This window comes from Dermacentor variabilis, chromosome 1, assembly GCF_050947875.1.
Source record: "Dermacentor variabilis isolate Ectoservices chromosome 1, ASM5094787v1, whole genome shotgun sequence".
NCBI classification, from domain to species: Eukaryota; Metazoa; Arthropoda; class Arachnida; order Ixodida; family Ixodidae; genus Dermacentor; species Dermacentor variabilis.
This window is the reverse complement of record NC_134568.1, coordinates 267841804-267864138: the sequence shown is the minus strand read 5'-3', so window position 1 is coordinate 267864138 and position 22335 is coordinate 267841804. Positions and strand designations below refer to the sequence as shown.

The 22335-nt window shown below is 43.2% G+C and overlaps 1 protein-coding gene across 3 annotated transcripts in view; it reads right to left on the bottom strand.

Moving 5' to 3' along the window:
* Nucleotides 1-22335, bottom strand: part of LOC142564388 (uncharacterized) — a 100832-nt gene that overhangs the window by 7476 nt on the left and 71021 nt on the right. For all 3 annotated transcript variants that reach the window (XM_075675396.1, XM_075675389.1, XM_075675379.1), the window contains exons 8-9: nt 14866-15000; nt 9151-9229 (exon numbers count right to left, since the gene is read on the bottom strand). In XM_075675396.1, coding sequence (XP_075531511.1) covers nt 9151-9229; nt 14866-15000 — 214 coding nt within the window. The remainder of the gene's footprint in view (nt 1-9150; nt 9230-14865; nt 15001-22335) is intronic.

Below are 22335 nucleotides of genomic sequence, written 5' to 3'. Positions count from 1 at the left end.
TGCTGTACGTCACCCCATGTAGCCACTTATGTTTTCCTTGCCAGTGAGACAAGTAGTAAGTGCCTGTATGATTTGAAGAAGGGAGAAATATGCTCCTTAAAAGGCTGAATGGCCTGTGAGCTTAGCATAAATTTACCATGAAGCCCAAAAAAGTGCACAACCATGATGACTGGTGTGTGCTACTGTGCAGTCTCTTCAGAAACAGTCACTGCAGTTGCCCTTTCCAAACCATCTGCCAAGGAATATGCATCATTAGTGACTGCTGCAATAAAGTAGAATGTAACACATCTAAGACAAAGGATCACATACAAACACAAGAACAGTTTGTATATGCTAGCTGTGTATTCTTCTTCAATTTCACATTACATTCCACTTGGTGCAGGTATTAAGATTTCATTTTAAAAAATGTTAAAATGAAATATAAAATTTTTTTTAATGGAATCTTAATACCTGCACCAAGTGGAACGTAATGTGATGTTGAAGAAGGATACCAGCTGTATGCTTACAGGGGCCCTGCAACACCTTTCCTTCAAACATGAGAACATACTGGAGTGAGTGCAAAGCTTTTCAATGAAAACATTCTAAAAAATTTGAGAAGAATCTAATAATAATGGAACCATAAAAACCACAACATTTACTTTCCCCATTACACCTCAACCGAAAATTTCTACTCAACTGGCATGCCTGCCTATCGCTCCTTTCATACTTTTCTTGCTTTCTGCAGTGCACTTATGGTAATCCTTCAAGGTTGGCGTCTGATAATTTTCCCGAGAATGATAAAGGAGCGATGACAGGATAGGCGAGAAAGGTTAACAACCGCTGACTGATTTCTAGTTAGCTTAAAAGATTGACGACTGTGGATGCATGCTCAACTCATGGTCATGAGCTATCGCCGAATGACTGATGTCATTGAGGGTAGCACAATAGGGGAGACCCCAAAAGCAGGAGAGAGTGAGTGATCTCTTATGTGAGATTGTGGGCTCTCTGCTGCATGCAGAAGAATAATATTTGGCTCGCATGTTCACGGCAGCATTGCCCTTAAAAAAATTCGCAGTTACGCACGAAAGGCAAAGCATTGATTGCGATAGCAAATTATTAGTTATACAAAGTAACGTTAATAGTTTCACGTAATAGTTCTGCGGAAACCCGCAAGGTGGAGAGAAGTAATTAATAAGTGGAAATTAGGGGAAACCATTACGTCAAACTCTTGCCTTTACCTCGAGTTGTTTACAAATTTGACTTTGACCTGCCATCTGTTAGCCGCCTGGTTAGCTCAGGTGGCAGAGCGGCTGCCCTGGAAGGGCGGTGGTCCCAGGTTCGATTCTCGGACCAGGACGAATTTTTCTTCAACTACGAGGCTTTTCTTTCGAGGAACCCGCATGGGTTTCCTTTGTAGCACTTAGCTACATTTGGTTGGATGTCTCATTTCCCCTTATTAATAATATCAATAGTATTAGCAGCTGTATAAACTGCGGCAAACATTCGCCTACTAACTAAATTAGCAAGGACGGTGTCATGCACACACAGGCAAACACAAACACATGATGACCGCGGACACTTGCTGTCAGAACACTGCTGTGATGAAGAGCAGCAGCAGCAGTGGCGAGCGAATTCCTCTTGGTGCTGCCTCTCACTTCAACGTGAACTAGGTGCGCGAGAAAACAGCACACGTGAAGCCATCAGCTATATTGGGTTGACTAGCCTTTGAACCCACCATCGATCACTTCCAAGACTCAGCTGCACCATGCATAGCCGGAGAGAAGTGGAGATGCGCGATATGCCGCCCCCCTTCCTGCAGTCCCTACACCCTCCTCCTAGTGTGGCGCACAAGAAGATGTCGCACCAAGCCGCCATCCTTCTCAGCTCAACCTCGCATGTTTTTCTTTGCACCTACAGCATACAGCATGCGGACGCAATTTTATTAGAGCTGGACTTCATACGGAACCTCATGGCAACGACGACCATGGAAATCCGCCTAGTGTCCATATATTTGCTACCACAATAAAAGCCCACATGCACGCACGTATACATGCAGACTATGGTTTTCAAGATCAGGCAGTGCGTAGTGCCTTTCCCAGGTCCTGCCACTTGACATGCTCCCCAGCATAATACAGTCGAACCCACTCATGAATTTGATAGTTCCACAAAAAGTGGCCGTTATAACAGTAGTTTAAGTGGGCTGGCCCTTCAAAACCTGAAAAAATTAGATACACAGTCATTCTTCTGCCACAGTATTATTACAAAGTGATAACAACCCCTCCGGCAATAGCAAGCCTTTTTGCTTTGTGAAGCAACTCCTGCTGCTGCATGCTTACACATGAATTGAACCGCTGTTGCAATGAATCGAATCTGCCGTTACTGGAAGAACTCGTGCACGATGCCCACGAAGAAATTCCTTCCTCAGTGTTCACTATCAACCGTGCAGCAGTTTTCAGTGAAAGCTGACAGTTGCATCAATTTAGTTTCTGCAAGTACAAACACTAAAACAGTTGAGTGCCTCGATGCTCCTGTTCACTTCAGCGTATCCTACCACATCATTTTTAAATGCAGTAGCAAAGCACGTTAGCAAAGACTTTACAAAGCTAGTGCATTTGCAATGACAACAAACAAAACGATGACACTTTCTGGTTGCTAGTTTTTAAAAAATCTGCTTAATTTGTGTGTAACATCAATCCAAAGAACGAAATGCTGCCCCATAGTTCTTTCAACATGTCACCTGATTTTGTATTTTACAATTAGCAGGACTTGAGTGGATTCTGGGTACGTGAACAAAGCATTCTAGGTGGCTGAAAGTGGAAACTACTGCAGCATACATGCCACGATTTGCAAAGGTCTTGCTGGTCTCGCCAATATGGCCTTTAGAGCTGAGCATCAGCCACGCGTATTTCCATTTTGTCAGTGGCACAAACACGCGAAAGCTGCACTGCCTTTGCCCGATGCTGGTGCGCATGTGTGAGGTGTGAGAGAGATATTTGGGGATGGCACCTAGTCACTATGGAGGAGTGCATTCTTTGCTCCATTCGCCCCAAGCCGATGGCAATAGGCACTATGCGAGAATCGGTGCTTAACTTTCATTCAAACGGGACCACAGTGGCCGACACAGAGTCAGTAATGGTGAAGCATACAAAACAACAAATTCGCAGTAACAACGTGCCATTATTCATTGGTCTGCAACCGCTAAAGTGGCATCTACCTAAGCCTCCACCCCCGTGCTTCGCACCGTGTCACTTTGCTTCCCTTGGCAGGAACCCTATGTGTCAGGCCTGCTGGTGAAGCACAAGTGAAAATGATATCATGGAGATTTATATTATCCCCAACCTCGCCAAAAAAAGGAAGAAAAAAGAAAAGCCATTCAAACATGCATTCGACCTACAGACCTCCCAATCACTAGTGCGGTGCTGTGACCACTATGCCCCAAAAGGTAAACGGAGGGAGAGCTTATTCTGGAGTATTTATTGGCAGTCATGTAGTGCAGCTTGGCTAGTGACAAACGGGCGAAAATGCGCCTGTGTCCATAGTATCTAAGCATAACCTCCACATTCATAATAGTAACAGTGCGAACAAGACGACAACGAAGTGAAAGGACAAAGGACGAGCGCTGACTCACAACTGCAAGTTGTGAGTCAGCGCTTGTCCCGTGCCCTTTCCCTCCGTCGTCATCTTGTTCGCACTGTTACCATTATGAATGTATACCAACTCGCCCAAATTTCCACAAGGCTGAGTATGCCGAGAACTGAGAAGTTACATTTTCTGCTTTGCTTTGGCCAAAAAAGTATGAATTTTGAAAGGCTGAATGTCATCAAGATCAATTATCAGCAATTATGTAAACAAAGTGGCAACAAACCATGATCTCCAGATAACGACATAGTATCCGCTGACTCTTTGCACCTTAGAGAGGCGACATGCAGACACATTCACAAAGACTCTGAGCGAGTAAAATTGACAGCAATGATAGCAACGCTTCAGCAGCTATTGGTCCAGGGATGACAGGGAATGAACGGTGTCAGAGGAGGTTACGTTGCAAAAACTGACTGCCTGATTTCATGCTCCCTCCTTGTTTCTGGCCTAAGAACGGGCCTTGCATTATGTTCGCCTTTATGGCATGAATATAATTTCTTTTTAAATATTTTGCCACTTCAAACTGCAGTGGGCTAAACCAGTAGGCACCACTGTGATATATAATAATAATAATAATATACCTTTATTCATAAAAACAAGTGGTACAAAGTGCCAAGGCATTAGAAAAAAAGTTGCTACAAGAGCAACTTGACTGGTCCTAATAACCAGAAGGTCTAAAAGGCAGCAGACAGCAAGGAGCGAGAAAAAAAAAGAAAATGAAAGGAAAGAGGAACAACGAAAATGGAGAAAGGAAAGAGTAATGGCATGTAGTACTTAGATCTCACTTAAACAATTTGCTTCATACATGAAACAGCTCAGGAAAAACAAACAATATAGATATATAGATACACAAAACTCTTAAAAAGAAAAACATTAGGTACATGGTTAAACCCAATTCTTGGGGCAATAGAAATTATACAGGTCTCTGCCAGAACAATTTGGTACATCGATGGACGCAAATCTGAGATTATTCAGCAGAGTGGGGAGAGTGTAACAAGTCATTTGGTTACCACAGGTTGAATGCACATGCGGCACATGCCAGTATTCCGGGGACCTGGTGTTATAACATGGGATGTGTGTTTTAATCTAGCCAGAGATGAAACAAGGCTTAAGTTCCGTTTGGTTTCTTTTAGGTATCCAAGAGCAAGGCGGTAGTTGAACATATCACTGGCTTTAAGTACCCGAAGTTTTTTAAATAGGGGCTCAGATGGGGAGTCAAAGGGCATATCACTAATTACGCGGACAATTTTCTATCACTACCATGTACGGAACCGTGTTTGAACACGCAATCACAGACAACTTTGCTGTGTTCAATTGTGTCATGGGCACTTTGAAGTGCTGCCTGTCCGATAACCTTGGTGGCATGGAGGACGACACCGCTCTTGCCGATAGTGGCAAAAACGTCACCACTGACAACAAATTGCGCATGCACTCGCCCTTTCACTGTATTTAGTGACGGCAGTTTGCAGTAACAACGAATAAGGTGCTCTGTGGGCACCCGCTTTTACATGTCATTTCTTGTTCTTTGCAGCATAACTTGGCATTATATTCGTGGTCACGTTAATTGTGTGCAAATGCAGTAACACTATTAATGAATTGCTTTATTCACAGCAGTAGCAAGTAAAGGTAGATGTGTAAAAGCTGCATGAAAAGCAAAAATAAATCAGATGAAAAGGAAGTCCTTGTGGCTGTTAAACAGAGCATTTGAAATTAATGCAATAAATTGTTTAATTCCTTTGCCTAAAAAAAATATTTTAAGTACAACTCAGACAAATGATAACGTAACTGCTTATTATGCAGGACTGGATATAATGTGACTTTTTATGACTCCTGTTTATCTTCCCATAGAACTCAATGTATACGCATACCACTTATAGTACAGCTGAGCGAGATGAAGTGCCGGTTGATGATAAGGCTGATTTTTCAGTTATTAATAATGAACTAGCAACCTTCTTGGAAGGCTGCATGCCCAGCTTTTATGAGTGCACTGTCAAGGAAAACTGGTCAATGTTTAAAAAGAAAGCTAACTGTCTAACAAGCAAATATGTACCTCTGCGGCTCAACCGTCGCAAGCGAAGGTCACCTTGGCTTAATGTGTCCTTAAAGCGCCTTCAGAATCAGAAAAAAAAAAAAAAACTTTTTCCGAAAAATAAAGCTCGGGAATGGTCATGGTGATTGAACCGCATATGAACAGATCGGCTGCAAATATAAAAATTCGATTACGGATGCTAAGCACACTTTCTTTAGCACTACTTCACCTGCTTTGTTAAAAGACGACCCCAAAAGGTTCTGGGGAGTTGTTACGGGTGCTTGCGAAACCGTATTGTCAATAACTGACAACAGTGGCGTTACCGTTCCTCATTCGCAATTTTGTTACGTATTCAACGAAGTATTTTCAAGAGAATTTTTGCATGAGCGTGCTGAGTGCCTGCCAGGATTTTGTGACGCAAACATTCCTATAATGGTTCCTGTAGTAATTGATTACGATGGTATCATTGGCCTTACTAACAATTTAAAGGTTTCATCATCAGGTGGCATCGATGGTGTAAAAGCAAAATTTTTGAAAAGTGCGGTTGCTTAATCGTCCAATTTTTGTATTCACTTTTCACTCAGACTTTAAATTCTGATGTGCTGCCTTGTGATTGGAAGGTGGGCAAAGTGGTGCCGTTGTTTAAATCTGGCGACTCATTCTGCACTAAATTATAGGCCAATATCATTGACCAGCGTCCCTTGCAAGATCTTTGAACATGTCATTTATTCTCACATGGTTAACTTTCTTGAAGCTAATTCTTTTTCCCCATCTCGTTAGCATGGTTTCAGGAAGACATTCTCCTGTGGAACACAATTAATTTCATTTACTAATGAACTATAAGTAGCTCTAGATTTGAGATTTTATATTGATTGTGTATTCTTAGAGTTCTCTAAAGCTTTTGACCTTGTCTGCTATGAACTACATTATCTTAAGCTCAGTAAACAAAATGTTGACCCTAACATTCTTACTTGGATAAAGAAACTTTTTGTTAAACCGACAGCAATTCGTAACTGCTAATGGCTACGATTCTTCTCTCTGTCCTGTCTTTTCAGGAGTGCCCGAAGGTTCTGTCCTTGGGCCCCTTCTTTTTATAATTTACATAAATGATTTATCTGATTGTACTAACTCCTCTATTGGGCTTTTTCCAGACAACTGCGTTGTATATCGTGTGATTTCCTCTGATAACGACATCACTAATACAGACTGACCTTGACAATATTTCTGATTGGTGTAACACATGGAAAATGCAACTAAACGCAACAAAGTGCAAACTAATAAACATTTCTCGTAAACTTTCCACTAATGCTTGTAAGTATAACATAAATGGTTCCCCTCTCGAAGAAGTGACTGCTTACAAATACTTAGGGGTCCACATTAATTCTAACCAATCCTGGCAACCACACATTAATTATATTGTCAGTAATGCTAACCTCATGCTTGGGTACCTGCACTGTAATTTTTCAATGGCCCTTTCTTCTCTAAAACCCCTTCTTTATGAAACTTTTGTTTGTTCCAAACTAGAATATGCATCAGCGTTGTGGGATCCATTTAGTGAAAGTCTTGTCGTACACCTTGACACTGTACAGAATCGTAGCACATGTTTCATTTTTTCCAACTACTCCCATCTTTCCAGTGTTTCATCTATGAAAACAGCGTTACGGCTTCCATCCCTTTCCTTACGCAGGAAAATAGCACATCTCTCCTTATTTCGTAAGATTTACAACCATAACCCTCGCCTTAAGCAAGAATTACTTTCCCACCCTTCATTCAAATCATCTCGTATTGACCATCATTATAAAGTGTTTGTTCCTCGTTGTCACACTAATCACCACTTTCATTCATTCATTCCTCAAACTTGTAATGACTGGAACCACTTGCCCATCTCCATTGTTTCTATTACAGGCAGTGACTTTAAAAATGCGCTTGAATATGTTACCTAATATTTTCTTTTCTTTTCTTTCTCTATTGTTACCACTCCCTTCTGTAACACCCTATGGGCCCTGAAGGCATTAAAACAAACAAACAAACAAACAAACAAACAAACAAACAAATAAATAAATAAATAAATAATGTGGCTGCCAGAAAGTCCCACAGACAAGCGAGGCAGCAAGAGCACTTTTTAACAAGGTGCGCTGACCGAGCGGAGCGCAATGAGGGCATTGTGAAAACGGAGAAGGAGACTCGAGTTGAACTTGCAAACAAGAAACGAAAGGCAAAAAAAAAAAAAAAATGGCAGTCACTTTAGCATACGCCAAAGAGGGTGAAGGCAAAAGCCTGCACACTCAAGAGGCATTCATTAAATTACTTCACATTCTCATCAAATGTGTTGTTACTTATTACTTGTTTTCTCCCACCAAAGGTCGTGGGTTTGAGTACTTTAATTGACACTACTTTAAGTAACTGTGCTTTAATTAACTTCATCTCAACGCCGTCTCGAACCGGCGCTCTCACTGGTTCGAGGCGGCGAGGTAATCAAAACGGCAGTGGTGGTGGTTTTGATTAATGCCGTTTGGGACCTGCGGTCATGGCAAAAGGTCTGAAAAATTGGACAGCGAACAGTTCCTGCGTCCGAAATTTAAGATACATTATCAGAGACGTTCTTATACATTGACTCTATGGGGTACGTGGTGGCACCGCGAAGCACCGGGCATCTGGAAAGTCGGTCATTGGCTGTACACTGGCAATTTCTCCAGCCGACGACAAGCCGTCAAAGACGATTCATTGCGATTCCTCTCTGTTACTTGAGCAAGCATTATCATGACTTTCGTTCCCTTTCAATAAAATTACAGCTAATTTTCCCTGATAGAAGCACAAATTCCCCAAGTTTTCCCAGAGTATTTCCACACTACTGAAAATCCCAGAGAATTCCCGGTTTTCCCGGTTGGTAGACACCGTGGGCAAGGGCCGGCCAGGCCTTTGGGATCAGTGCTTGAACTTGAAGTGGGTCTATTACTGCAGGCCGTCATGTCGTGTCATGAAGCCCCCTTTTGGGGCTTCATGACACGACATGACGGCACTGACACTGCGCGGAAATGCATAGAGTGGGCCCACAACATGTGCTTGCTTTTGTACTTCGAAGTTGGTGCACAGTACATATCTCTCTCTCTCTCAATGTCACTGGGCTTAGCTGTTGCATGTGCCAGCTGACTTTAGTGGCTGCTGCTGCTTCCTCGGTCTCTCGTCACGTAGGCCATCGGTGGCATGCAGCATTGGCACTGAAGGCTGCGCAAAACTCAGACCGCTCAGTGGCGTTCAAATGGACATTAATGCTTTTGCATTCATAACTTGTAAGTTCTTAGGTGTCCTTGGATTTTTATGCTAATATATCTATTCTTCAGAAAATCCTGTGCGGGTACCTATGCTGTCAAAACATGCACACCATAATCACAATTACACTGCAGATCTGCCAGCTCAGGGAAAGTCCATTATGTGACCGGTGCCGTATTTCACACACAGTGCCAAATGCTGAGGAAATGCACACAAAAATAAACAGGACTCACCAGTCCACCGTCTGTGTTTGATAAACTGTCAAGCACATTGTGCAAACCTTCAGGGGGTCCATCGCTACTGCTGTGTCTCCTGAAGAATGTGACATGGCAGCAATTACACATTTCGAAAGGTTAAGAAATCATTCACAAGAACAACAATGATGATTCTGTAACAGGTATTGTAGAAGGTAAAATGAACCTTTGCAGCAGTTTAGCTAGCAGGATTTGCTATGGAATTAACTGGCTGGGGAAAAAGCTGGGATATTTCATAAAATTAAAGGGCCCCTCACCAGGTCTGGCCATTTTGTGCTGACAAGCACAGTGCATACAATGCGCACTCACGATCGTGTCTGCTAAGTATTACATCTCTGCATGCCGTGGAAAGAGCTGAATTTCAAATCAAATGCTGTTTGCCCTTCTCCTCAGGGGTGCCGCGCTCCCAGCTGGAGAGTCTACTTAGACTGCACAAGTGTGCCTACGTACATGGCAGTGCTGTGACATCGCTCATAGTGGCACATAACTGTGAGAATTATTCAAGGCAACTGCAGTTATGTATTTGTTTGATCTGTTTCTTTAATAGACCAATTAAAGTTAAGAGAAGAAGTAATACCTACAAACCGAATGTCTGCATGTGTTTGTTTTACTTCGTACTGTAACAAGCAGATGAAACTGCAGTACATTTCGTACTGTAGCGAGAGATGTACTTCAGTTTCGTCTGCTTGTTCTAATGTTGTGCAGTCGCACGCATGGAGAGCGAAACTATGTCACTTGCTACCATGCTCCAGCACGCGATCATGCTCTGTGATCTGCTAGCATCTGCCTCAGTGTTCGTGCAGCACTGACTTATACCGCTAGTCAGGTGTTCTCGTGTACGGCGTCCAATGTTGTGCGCTGCACGAAACGAGACAAATGCAACAGCTTGCACCAGAAACCATCAGCGGAAGTGTGCTGCACTGCAAGAAAGAGAGAGAGAAAGAAGAAGAAGAAGAAGGTGGGGCTCGTGACATATGCGTCCCACAATCCTCGGGCTCCAGTATGGGAAAACACAGGAAAGGAATTGAGCTTGCGGAGACTAGACAGGGACAACTCGCCTCTTGAAATGATGGGTTCGCACCACTGAAATATTTATATCTCGGCTATTAATTAACCTATGTTAAATATTATTGCAGTAGAATGCTCCCTAAAGGACATGTAACAACTTCTAGCATATAACCGAAAATTTGCTATGTGACCTGGTGAGGGGCTCTTTAACAGATTACACATATAATCTGTTCAAAAAGAAAAATATCTGAATAACTGCGTATACACCCATGCAAATTCTAGCAGGAAACCATAATAGTCTCCTGAAGTACCTTTTGCCCCAAACTATGCAGTTCACTGATGTTTGAAGAATACTGAGTACAATATATTCTGACAAGTACTAACATTATGTACATAGAACACCTAATTGCAGAAGAATTTATTAACTACGTATATTCATGTTATTCTCACGTGCCCCCGAATCTAATGCACACCCAAATTTTGCCAGTTTAAATTAGGAAAGTAAGAACGCACCTGAATATAATATGCTCCAGATTTATAAATGAAAATTTACCTTCACATAGTGGATTTTCTTTTAATGAGCCTTCATTATGAAAGCGGCACACCATCGTTGCCATTTGCGCCATTGGCCACAGGTAATAAGCAAGCAGTGGCGGTATTCTCTGGTGATCACTTTTAGAGATACTACAATCACTTTTGCATGAGTGTACATGACTCTACATCGGAATTGTCGAAGTATACGGTCAACAGTGTTCCTGGCGCTGCGTGCAGATAGCGAGCTTGGCAAGGCGCCGGAAACGGTGACAGCCATATATGCCGACACATCTAGTGCCGAGTTACACAAAATCTTGCAAAACTGATCATAGTTGAGCGCAAAATGAACCCACAGCAACTTTCACAAAAATGTGCTCTGTCGGCATCTTGTAACGGCAATGACGCTGCGTCTGATGGCTCTGATGGTGGGCTATTGCAAACGCCTTGAATGCGGTTTTGGGTTCGTATCCGACCGTAATGTGCCCAGGGGCAATTTTCAGACTTACTTTCAAACACACAAACACACGCGCGTACCTACACACACACGCGCACGCACCTACACAAACACACGCACACACACATACACACACACAAAGTTCCACACTAGATTTGGGCAAATATAATATCACTGCCAATCCGTTTGGTTTATCTCAGCAGAAAGTATTGTGCCTATGCCAGGGCTACGTAAATTACTCAGGCAACTCTTTGCAGCAATTTATTCGTCTCATATTATCCCATATTATGCACCGTGTCAACTTGCCAGGGATTGATTGGTCCACGCTTAGCGTTCAGCCTCGCGAAGATGCCCATTGTGAACTACTTCTAGAAATAGCTTTCAGTAAGGATTTATAACAGGTAGTTCATGAGTGCACACGCGTAGTTGGGAAATCAAGATCTGCATTAGACTTGGTGTTCCTAGACGGGCGATTTGAAGACTATGACGTATCGGTTGAAACCGGCCTCTCGGATCATAAGCTAGTTTATGTGGAGATAAAGTCTATCGCTGTATACCCGAAGGCTGGTAGTACTACCCATTTTCTGTGCTTCGATAGAGCCGATGACACAAGCATTATTGATCATCTTTCGCTGTGTTTTAATGAATTCACTTCGACGGATGACGTCAATGCAATGTGGATTGCGTTAAAAGGTATCGTTTTTTACTGCATAAACAGATTTGTGCCAACTCGGTAGAAGAAAATAAATAAACGGAACCCGTGGATAACCCGCGAAATTATACATTTAAAGCGGAAAATTAACCGTGAGAGACAGAAGTCAAAAGAAGATCATAATAAAATTTCGGCGCTAAGCTCTATATTGCGCACAAATATGGATGCTGCTAAAACAAATTACTATGACGTGACATTAACTAATTTTATGAAGCACGATCCGCACAGTTTTTGGCTCCATTTGTCGCATAATAACAAAGGTCCAAGTGTCATTGTCGCTAATGGTGAACTTGTGTCGGACAACTAGCGTATGGCAGTATGTTTTAATGATTTTTTTCTATCTGTTTTTACTGACATTTCCGCAGAAGCCCCGTACACATCACCAATGCCTAATATTCAGGTTTTGCATGAAGGCATTGTAGCTCTTTTGCTTAAAATTAACTATAAGAAATCTGTAGGTCCAGAGGGCATACCAAATGCCTTTCTGCGCAGATATGCGGAATGGGTAGCTCACTATCTAGAGATAATTTTTAATTCTTCGCTGAAACAAAAACGGGTCCCAGATGACTGGCTGGTCGCAAAAGTCGTTCCGGTTCACAAGTCTGGTGAAAGGCAACATATTGAAAACTACCGGCCAATTTCACTCACGTGTAAATGCTGCAAGCTACTTGAACACATAGTTTCAAAGTCAATCTACACCTACCTTGAAGACAAGAAAGCTTTTTTTCCCTACTAGCACGAATTTCGACAGCACCTTTCGACTGCCACGCAGTTGATAGAAACAATAAACGATTTTTCAGCTTCCTTGAACAATATAAAGCAGGTCGACGCTATATATTTAGATTACTCGAAGGCTTTCGATCTGGTCGTACATAATGAATTAATTAAAAAACTGATGGAAATGAATATAAATTATGATGTTGTTATGTGGATCCGCTCATATCTTACAGATCGGACACAATACGTTGAAATAAATAGTAACAAATCTAACCAATTAAAGATAACCTCAGGCGTTCCACAGGGATTTGTTTTAGGACCACTTCTTTTTCTAGTTTACATAAATGATATTGCTCATAACATAAGTAACGACATAACCATCCGGTTATTTGCAGACGATTGTTTATTATATCGTGAAATAAATAACCAAAACGATCAGGCGTCACTTAGTCAAGCCCTTAAAGCTGTAGAAGTCTGGGCTGCAAAAAGTAAAATGAAAATTAACGAATCTAAATCAGTCATGCTCAGTCACAAACAAGACAAAGCATGTTATTGAGTGTAATTATGAGATGAACTCAACAATTCTAACCAAAGCTGAAACGATAAAATACCTAGGCTTAACAATTTCGAAAGACTTAAGTTGGAAATCACACATGGACAGAATTTGTGGAGCTGCAGAAAAAAAGTTATGGTTCCTTTGCCGAAAATTAAAGCTAGCAATGACACCCGTCAAACTACTTGCATACTTAACTTACATTAGACCAACATTAGAGTATGCCAGTGTCATTTGGGATCCGTTTCCATCAGGATTAATAAACGGCATTGAGAAGATACAGAGAAAATCTGCAAGGTTCATTCTTTCCCGGTATTATTGTACTGAATATGTTTCCGAAATGCTTCGGTTGCTTGATATGCCTCCACTGGCTCAACGGCAGAAGTTGGCTAGACTTAAATTTCTTTTTTTGTTATCAAAAGGCCACTTCAATATTGAAACCACACCCTATCTTGCTCCCAGGCAGGCTAGAAACGTCAGGTCAAGCAATCATTGCATGTTCTCAATTCCAAAAGCATATCTGGACATGTACGCTTATTCATTTTTTTCCGCGAACGATTAAGGAATGGAACAGTTTGCCGGCGTCTGTTTTGCAGTCGAGTAGCATTAAAACCTTTGAGGAACGCGTTAAAAACCTTTTATGAAATTGAATCTTAGTAGTGCCGTGCAAATATTGTCACACTATTCTAGAAATACATACAATAGTCTTTCTTTTATGCTGCTTCCAATATCACTGTCACTATGTTAGAATCATGTATTTCTTAGCTAAACTATGAGAAGAAAGGGGGTTAACCGAGGGGCCCGATTTTCATTAGTCATATCATAAGAAGCCAACAAACACCGACACCAAGGACAACATAGGGGAAATTACTTGTGCTTAATAAATGAAATAAAGAAATGATAAATTAATGGAAATTAAAGTGGATGAAAAACAACTTGCCGCAGGTGGGAACCGAACCCATGCGAAGGTTGTGGGTTCGGTTCCCACCTGCGGCAAGCACAATAACGAAACTACTGAAACACAAAAGCACGGGAGGCATACAGCCGTGCGAAAACAAAACCTTTTGACCGCCTGCGTCGTTGTGAAGGGCAACGTCATTGAGCTTTTTTTTCTAAACAAAAAATAGAACTGGACAAGTAGCATTTTTTTCTGTCTTATAATGCAATGCAATCATCTTTTTATTCTGAGAAGTCGAGTACTAGAGACAGAATTATAATGTGGAGTGCCTATGTCATTGGGCTAGTACTTGAATGCCCCGGGTGAGTTGCTAATCGTGTCCTGCATTTACCTCAATTTCTCCATTACTAAAACTTTGCTTGCGATAATATTGATGCCTTAGACATTCTCGAGCATCAATTTTTCACTTTAGCATGACTATTTGCCTTTAGTGTCCCTTTAACAGACACTTCCCTAGTCATTCTGGTTCCCAGCCATGTGAGGATCCGGTTGATGAATAAATAGGGTGTTTGCTTTTCTAACACAAATCATGCTTATGCAACTTTCTTCTTTTTGGTAGCAGAAATATACGTGTTACTACCTGAGAGTTATAGCTCACATTTAACAAAATTATTTGTGCCTATTTAGCACTTTTTGCAGTTTTATACACTTAATTCTGGTGCATAAGATTCTATCCTTGAATATTAAGAAATAAAGTGTAGTCTACAACATACCTCATCAAAGAAAATAATAAACTGAAACACTCAAACACGGCATACCTCTGTCGAACAGATGCCACAAGGTCACTTCCTGCCAAATTGAGCCCCATTAAGAATGTATCCGAATCCTGGCCATTATTTGATGACGACTCATCACTGGAACTTCCATTTTCTCCACTTACTAAACTGCTCCACCTGAAACACAAATATATCGACACATTAAAAATACAAACGAATGTATGTATCCATGCAAATCAAGTCAAGGATAAACAAAGCACAGGAAGCAACACAATGATACCTTCACATAAGAGACAAGATTAGAACTCGATGAGCTTCACAATTATTAACAGTCCAGCAGTAAAAAAAGTACCATTGTTTTGCAAGTATTTTATTGCAGACTGAGTAGAAATTCAAAATTATGGCTGCTTCCAATGAATGTGTAGCATACAAGTACACTAGGCTATGTCAAAGGAAGTAAACGTAACATGTGATGCAAGTGTGTGTGTAGAATGCTTGCACTTCCCTCAGATTCCGGAGTGGGCAGTATGGCTTCCATAGATTTGTGAATATGCTACACTATCTGTGATGTGTATAGCATTTTATTGGAGAGGCCCGCTTTGTTATTGCATACCTGCCAAGCTGTGAACATTAAAAAATTGTAAGAATCCCCATGTACAACACGTGAGGTGGGGGGAAAGAATAGCATGAAATTTTTTTTTGCAGTCTGCCCTGTGCCTGGGAATGCAACTTCTAAGGGATACATGCAGACTTTATTATTGATAATTTACTGTTAGTCGCAGCACACAGGCAGCAGCAAACGTGGGGCAGCAGAGAAAGACAAATAACACATTGTTTTTAGATAACAGTGACTTTTTCTGTGACTTCACTGTAGCCATTTTTGTCTGCTTCAGTAACTTGTCTGAATAAATTTGCTCGAAGCAAAGAATCCCTTGTTTACATTCAACATCAAGACTTCAAGATATGGTCACAGAGACACGGGCCTTGTTTGCAGTACTAAATATTGGCTTGGATTTTGTATTACCGAAATAAATTGACAAAAACCCCAGCATTATGAATGCTACAATCCTGTGGAGCCTCAACAATATGTCCATGCTTCAGTTTGTCAATATGTCCAATGAAAATGAGCTTGCGAGTTGGCGAACTTGGGCTTCGTACAGAACATTAGACCCACAATTCAAGGATTTCGTGGATGCCAAAGCCGAAATTCAAGAAGAGAAAACAAACATTATTCGTACACATACACTAGAATATATAGTGAAATCTCTTTTTTTTTTTTAGCTGCAATTTCTTGCAGTTGAGCAGCTGCAGAGTTGGATATATGCTTCAAACACTTCAGGTGGCTTTTCAATGTTTACTTTTGCATTGTAACGGTGTCAACCACCTTCTAGACATGGTGTTAGTAGTATCCAGCTTCAGTCAAAGATAATCATTGCATTAAAACCAAACGGCTGAAACTTTCCGCCAGGCATTTCTACAACCAAGGGCTTGTAAATGGAGCCATGAAAGCTGCAGTGTGAACCAACTAGCAAAACAACAAAAACAGTGGTAAGGCTTGGTCGCTTGCATGATTTGGCTTTGTCGAGCTCCACAATGACAACACTAATTTAATGCGAGAGATAGGGACAAGTTCGCGGCTGCGATGGTGTAGGTCAGTCGATGGCATAAGGGGCTTCACGAGGTAACTGACGAAGGATGTTTGCTCCAGAACACAGTAGGGCCCGAGGTATTTTGCGACAAGTTTTGCGGAGATGCTGGGTGTTGCTGCAGGTAATCGAAGCCAGACCAGAGAGCCAGGGGGAAAAGTTGGTGCAGAACGGTTGCCAGGTTGACGGGATTGCTGCTGCCACTGGTCCTCGGTGGAAAATGAGTGGGCAAGCTGGTGGCATTCCTCAGCATGCCGAGCAGCTTCAGATAGCGGAGAACTTTCAGACGCGTCAGGTTTATACGTTAGAATGGTATCAAATGTATTAAATGGTTCTAGTCCGTATAGGAGAAAGTACAGGGAAAATCCAGTAGTTCATTGGACCGCAGTATTGTATGCATATGTTACAATAGGGAGAACGTGGTCCCAACTTGAATGATCAAAGGCGACGTACATTGAGAGCATATCGACAAGAGTATGGTTGAAGCATTCTGTCATCCTGTTAGTTTGCGGATGGTACACTGTACTTGTGCGGTGGATGATTCGGCATTCGTCGAGTAGTGCTTTCAAAGCATTGGAAAGAAAGGTTCGGCCTCTATCGCTCAGAAGTATGCGAGGGGCACAGTGGCGCAGAACGAAATGTCATAACAGAAAGAAGGCAACGTCGCGGGCGGTGTCAGTTGGCAGTGCAGCTGTTTCAGCATAGTGGGTCAAGTGATCCACTGCAACAATAATCCAGTGGTTCCCTGCTGGAGTGGATGGTAGCGGTTCGTATATAGCGATACTAACATGACCAAAGGGTCAACTAAGGCAGGGAAGGGGTTGCGATAGGTAGATTTGTCTGGGAGGTAATCTTCTGCATTGGCACTGACCACAGGGGCGAATGAACTTTCGAACGTAGTTATACATGCCGCACCAATAAAATCGGAGGCGTGGTTGAGCATAGGCCTTGAAGATGCTGGAATATGTGCACCGTGGGTCTGCATGAAAAGCATCGCAGATAAAGTCACAGAGATGGCGGTGTATCACAAGAAACCACTTGTGACCGTTAGAAAGATAGTTACGATAAAGAAGGCCGTCACAAATGGAGAAGTGAGTAGCCTGGTGGTGAAGAGTGAGAGATTATGAAGAGGTGGATGGATCAGAAAGGATGCTGATGAGAGCACTGATACAGCGATCCTTGCGCTGCTCCGATGGCATGTTGTGCAGTAAGTGTGGGCTCAAGGACGGATAGGCAAGTGCTGTCAGAAGAGACTGGCGAGTGAGAAAGGCAGTCAGCATCCGTGTGTTTGCAGCTGGAACGGTAAAGAATGCGAATGTCATACTTCTGTAGCTTAAGGGCCTAACAAGCAGGTCGGCCAGATGGGTCGTTAACTATTTCATTACTGCAAGAAAATGGTCGCTTTTTATAGGTCTAGGAAAAAAATTATTTAGCACTACAAATAATATTCCAGCACACACTGCAGCACAGCATATTCTAGATAATGTAATGCTCTTTCCAGAAACATACATTGCCAAACAAAAAAATTTATTAGATAAAAAAAAATGATAGAAAGCACCATTTTTACTGCCAGTTGATAAAAACAATAAAAAAATATCTACAAAACAGTAATATCAAAGGAAATTCAGAATATACATTTCAAAGATAAATAACCAAGGAATAGTGTCTCAAAAAATAAATGCTGAGTACACCGCTGTTCTTCAGATACAAAAAAGGAACTAAGACCAGTTCATCGCTCATACCATGCGGTATGAACGAAGCAGTTCCTGGATTTTGTGAAGCATAGGTGCACTCCGCACTTTTCTTACAAAATGTCTGGTTTTTGTTCAGCTTTGCGGTCCTGAACACATTTTGCAGTTCCACCTTTTTGGCATCTTCTGAGGATGGTCCAATGAGAAGTCCAAGGAACATACTTCACCAGCTCGTCTGGAGTCATGCACCTCTTTCCAGGACAGATCACTCTCAGCGTAGCCTGGTGTCACGGTGCGGCATTATTCGATTCGGCGAGGCACCGATCAATGGGCACCAAAAGGGTTGTAGTAATAGCAACCGACGAGCAAGACGGGTATTGCCGGCCACTCGGGCAAGCGGCCGAGAGAAGTCGAAGGCAGGCTTAGAGATTATTGTTTTTGTCGTCGGCGCGACCGCGACGCCCCAACAGCTTTTTGTAAGAACCCCTGTGTATTCTCTGCCCTCCGCGCATGCATTGAGAAGCTTACTAAGAAGGCGGGGGTGCGAATACTCCGAAGTATGGTGTGTATGCGCAATCCCGTGTCCACGAAAGGCTGACGGGTGGTGCTGCAAGCAGCCATCCCGATCAGACGCACGTTCGCATCACTCCAACGTTTTTGAAGCTTTGGACCCGGAAGTTTTTGGGCTAGGCTCCCAAAGATGGATGGGGCGCCACCTTCATGTTCCTCGACACCCCAGGATAACGTTCCAAACGTTTTCACGTCGACGACTGGTCCAGAAAACCAGTTGGAATCGCCGGACACATGCGCCACCGGTTGCAACATGGCTTCCGAGCAGCTGCAGCAAGATGCGACGGCAGCATCGCTTCAGAGCGGTGGCACAGATAACGCGATGGAATCTTCCGAACTGCTTGACGCCGATGCAAGCATGACGGATGCAGATGACAAATCCAGCCAAGTGGTTGCGACGATACCGGTCTCCAATCCCTCTGCTGTTCTTGCCACGAAAAATGCACCTAGAAAGAGCTGTTCTCAGGTAGGATCTTGCAATTTTCCATCTACGAAATTTGCCAAGAAATCAAGGGGGCCGTTCGGCGCTCCCCATATAGTTCAACACAATGAACGCCTTGCGAGTAAACAGCACGGCGGTCAACTTAGCAGCTTCAACACAGCTAACAACGGCTGCAATGCAAATGCGCTTTTCCGAGTGCAGGGCTGTGCGTCAGCTTCCACGGCCACTTTGTCAGGCAGACTAGGTCACTTTGCTGATAATGGGCATACTGAAGGGGATGATTGGTAATATATCCGGCGAAAGAGCAAAACATCCGCCGATCCAATCAGTGTTAAACACACTTTGATAAATAAGCTCACCTCGCCTGGACTACTAGGCACTTTGCCAGCACACTGGCTGCACGAAGCCATTGCCGATGAGCTACAGACAATTCATTTTCACTCAGGCTTTCAAGTACGCCCTCTTGAACGAAGCAATCAGTTTGCAGTTGATGTTTTGCACACTCATGCTAGGGACCGTCTTCTTGGACTTCAGTCTCTCATAATTTCTGGAAGGGAAACACCAATACAGGCTCATGAAACCATTCGCCCAGGCCAGATCCGCGGCGTCATCTATTGTACCAATGGGCTTACAAGCAAACAGCTTATGGCCAATCTCAAGTGCTACTTGTGCAGGATAGTGAGTGCCAGGCCCATGGGTAAGAACGGAGCAGCTCTTATCACTTTTGAGAGCTCTAAACAGCCACGCAAAATCTACCTATACAGCACTCTCCTACTGGTAATACCTTACCATCCTAAAACTGCCATATGTGAGACCTGTCACAAAATCGGGCAAAAAAAAATTCATGCCCAGTAGTCGACCAACGTCAATGCTCAGTCTGCTGTGCATGGCAACCTCACGATCTCTCCGGCAGAACCCCTATGCCGCAACTGTGGAGGTCAACATGTAGCCACAGACTCGAAGTGCCCTGCTCAGCAACTCCCTACGAAAACCCTGAGGAACAGCATTCTGCGCCGTATCCGACTGTCCCGACGAAAGAGTGTCAGCAACAAGCCGAGCTTCGTCGAGGCAACCAAACATTTACGCAGGCTGCGCAAAAGAGCCCTGCCAGTACACAGCTGTCATCCTCGGGGCAATATGTGTTTGCTCCAAAGGACTTCCCTCCGATACAAAATCAGCCACTGTCAAAGACAACAGATAGTAGGCATAAAGTTAAGGGGCAAAACCTTCGCAAACGAACCACCGAATCTGAGAGCGTTCATCAAACGAATGCCACTCCATCTTCACAAACACCCTTTGAACAACAGGCGACGGTACCCCAAGTACGCATGCGTACATAGGGCCTATGCTGAAGCCCTCTGCAATACACGACAAGGTGTAGAAATGCATCCTGACACTGACCATTCACGCACCGTACGTTTAGACAATGACCAGCTTAGGCAAATAGTCGAACTAGTTACCACCGAGGTTATCAAGCGCATGCTTCCACTCTTGGGTATACCACAGATTTCTCCAAGGCAAGAGATCGGACTTGGGCACTCATCAGCTTCAATTTCACGGACCTCCCAGTTTAACAATGGCGGGTACTAGTGCGAAGACTCACGGCATTTTTGCTCCAGATTCTACTGTTTGGTTCTTACAATGGAACTGCCGGGGAATCCGGCGTAAACGAGCAGAACTCCAGAGGAGACTGTCCATCCCGCACACGCTTCCAATAGCTATCTTACTTCAGGAGACTAGTACTAATAGCCCTAATCTAATAGGGTACAAACCTTATTTCACCCCTTTCATTCAACACAAACGTCCTGGGCCAGGATTGCAAAGGGCGCCTGCAGTAGCCAATGGGGAAGCATGCGTTCTTGTTCTCTCACATGCGGCCCACACAGAGCTTGATACTTCCGCATGGTGCACGCAGACGCAGGAGGTAGTGGGAGTGTGCCTCACTCTAGACGGTGACCAACAAGCCTTGGTGTTTTCGGTTTATGCCAGGTCGTTCGGCGCTACGACATATCGAGTGGATATATATTTTGTGGCACATTATTTAAGAATATACCCACAGGATCGCGTTATAGTTGGGGGCGATTTCAATGCCATGCACACATGCTGGGGCTACCACCGGTCAGATGCTTGTGGAAGACATCTTTGGCAGCACATTGCCAAAGCCAAACTAACCATCGTCAATGAACTAACATTATACACTCGCCTTGGCCAACACGGAGGCCAGCAAGATACTTCTCCAGACCTGACACTAGTTTCTCATCTCCAAGAAATTGTATGGACGCGGGCTGAAGATGTCATGGGCAGCGACCATTACCAAGTGGTGGTGTCATGGACCCCTCGAGGGCGGCAATCTCGGCAACTTCAACAATGCCATTGCATAGAGGAGGACGTCTCATAGGATAAATTCCGGCAAGCTCTCGGTGAGGATCACATTCCCACCCATTTAGATTAGATCATCAGTCAAATTAACGAATTGTTTATTATTAGATGAGAAAATGAAGGTCCAAGTATCAGTATTTGAATTTCGTGCCGAAACCCAAGCGTTGGTACGTCAGCGTGACGTCAGGGATTCCAAAGTATGTTTTCGCATTTGGGCCATGTTGGCTAAATAAAGGTTCCCGAAACTTGCCATGTTTAATATTAGGTTCCTTTAGAACACAATGTAGTCAATCTGTACTGCTATATATAATTAGTAGGCCCTAGAAGATGCCATCAAAATCCAAGACGTCACAGCCCCCATGTGCGGGAACGTATGTAGGCGTCGCCACCCGTATTTCGTTCTTGCGCTTTTTCTGGCTTACCAAACGTCTTATCGTTATAAGAGTGGTGTTTTTGGTGTTGTAGAACGGTGATTTACTGATGCAGAAAAAATCATTTTTCACTTTAGTGTCCCTTTAATGTCTAACGTAAGGTGATGGAATGCATGGCTTTACACAGACTTGAATGGTACCAAGACAAACAAAACATTCTGTACCCTATGCAAGTAGGATTTCGCCGTGGGCTCTGCATGCAAGATATTCTCAGAAGGCTTCATAGGGACGTTCTCGCATACCCTAGCAGTGCACAGCTCCGGGTAGTGGTTGGAGTTGACGTCAAAAAGGCGTTTGATTCCGTGCCCCACACTACCATACTTCACCAACTTCAGGCAGTGGGGATAGGTGGG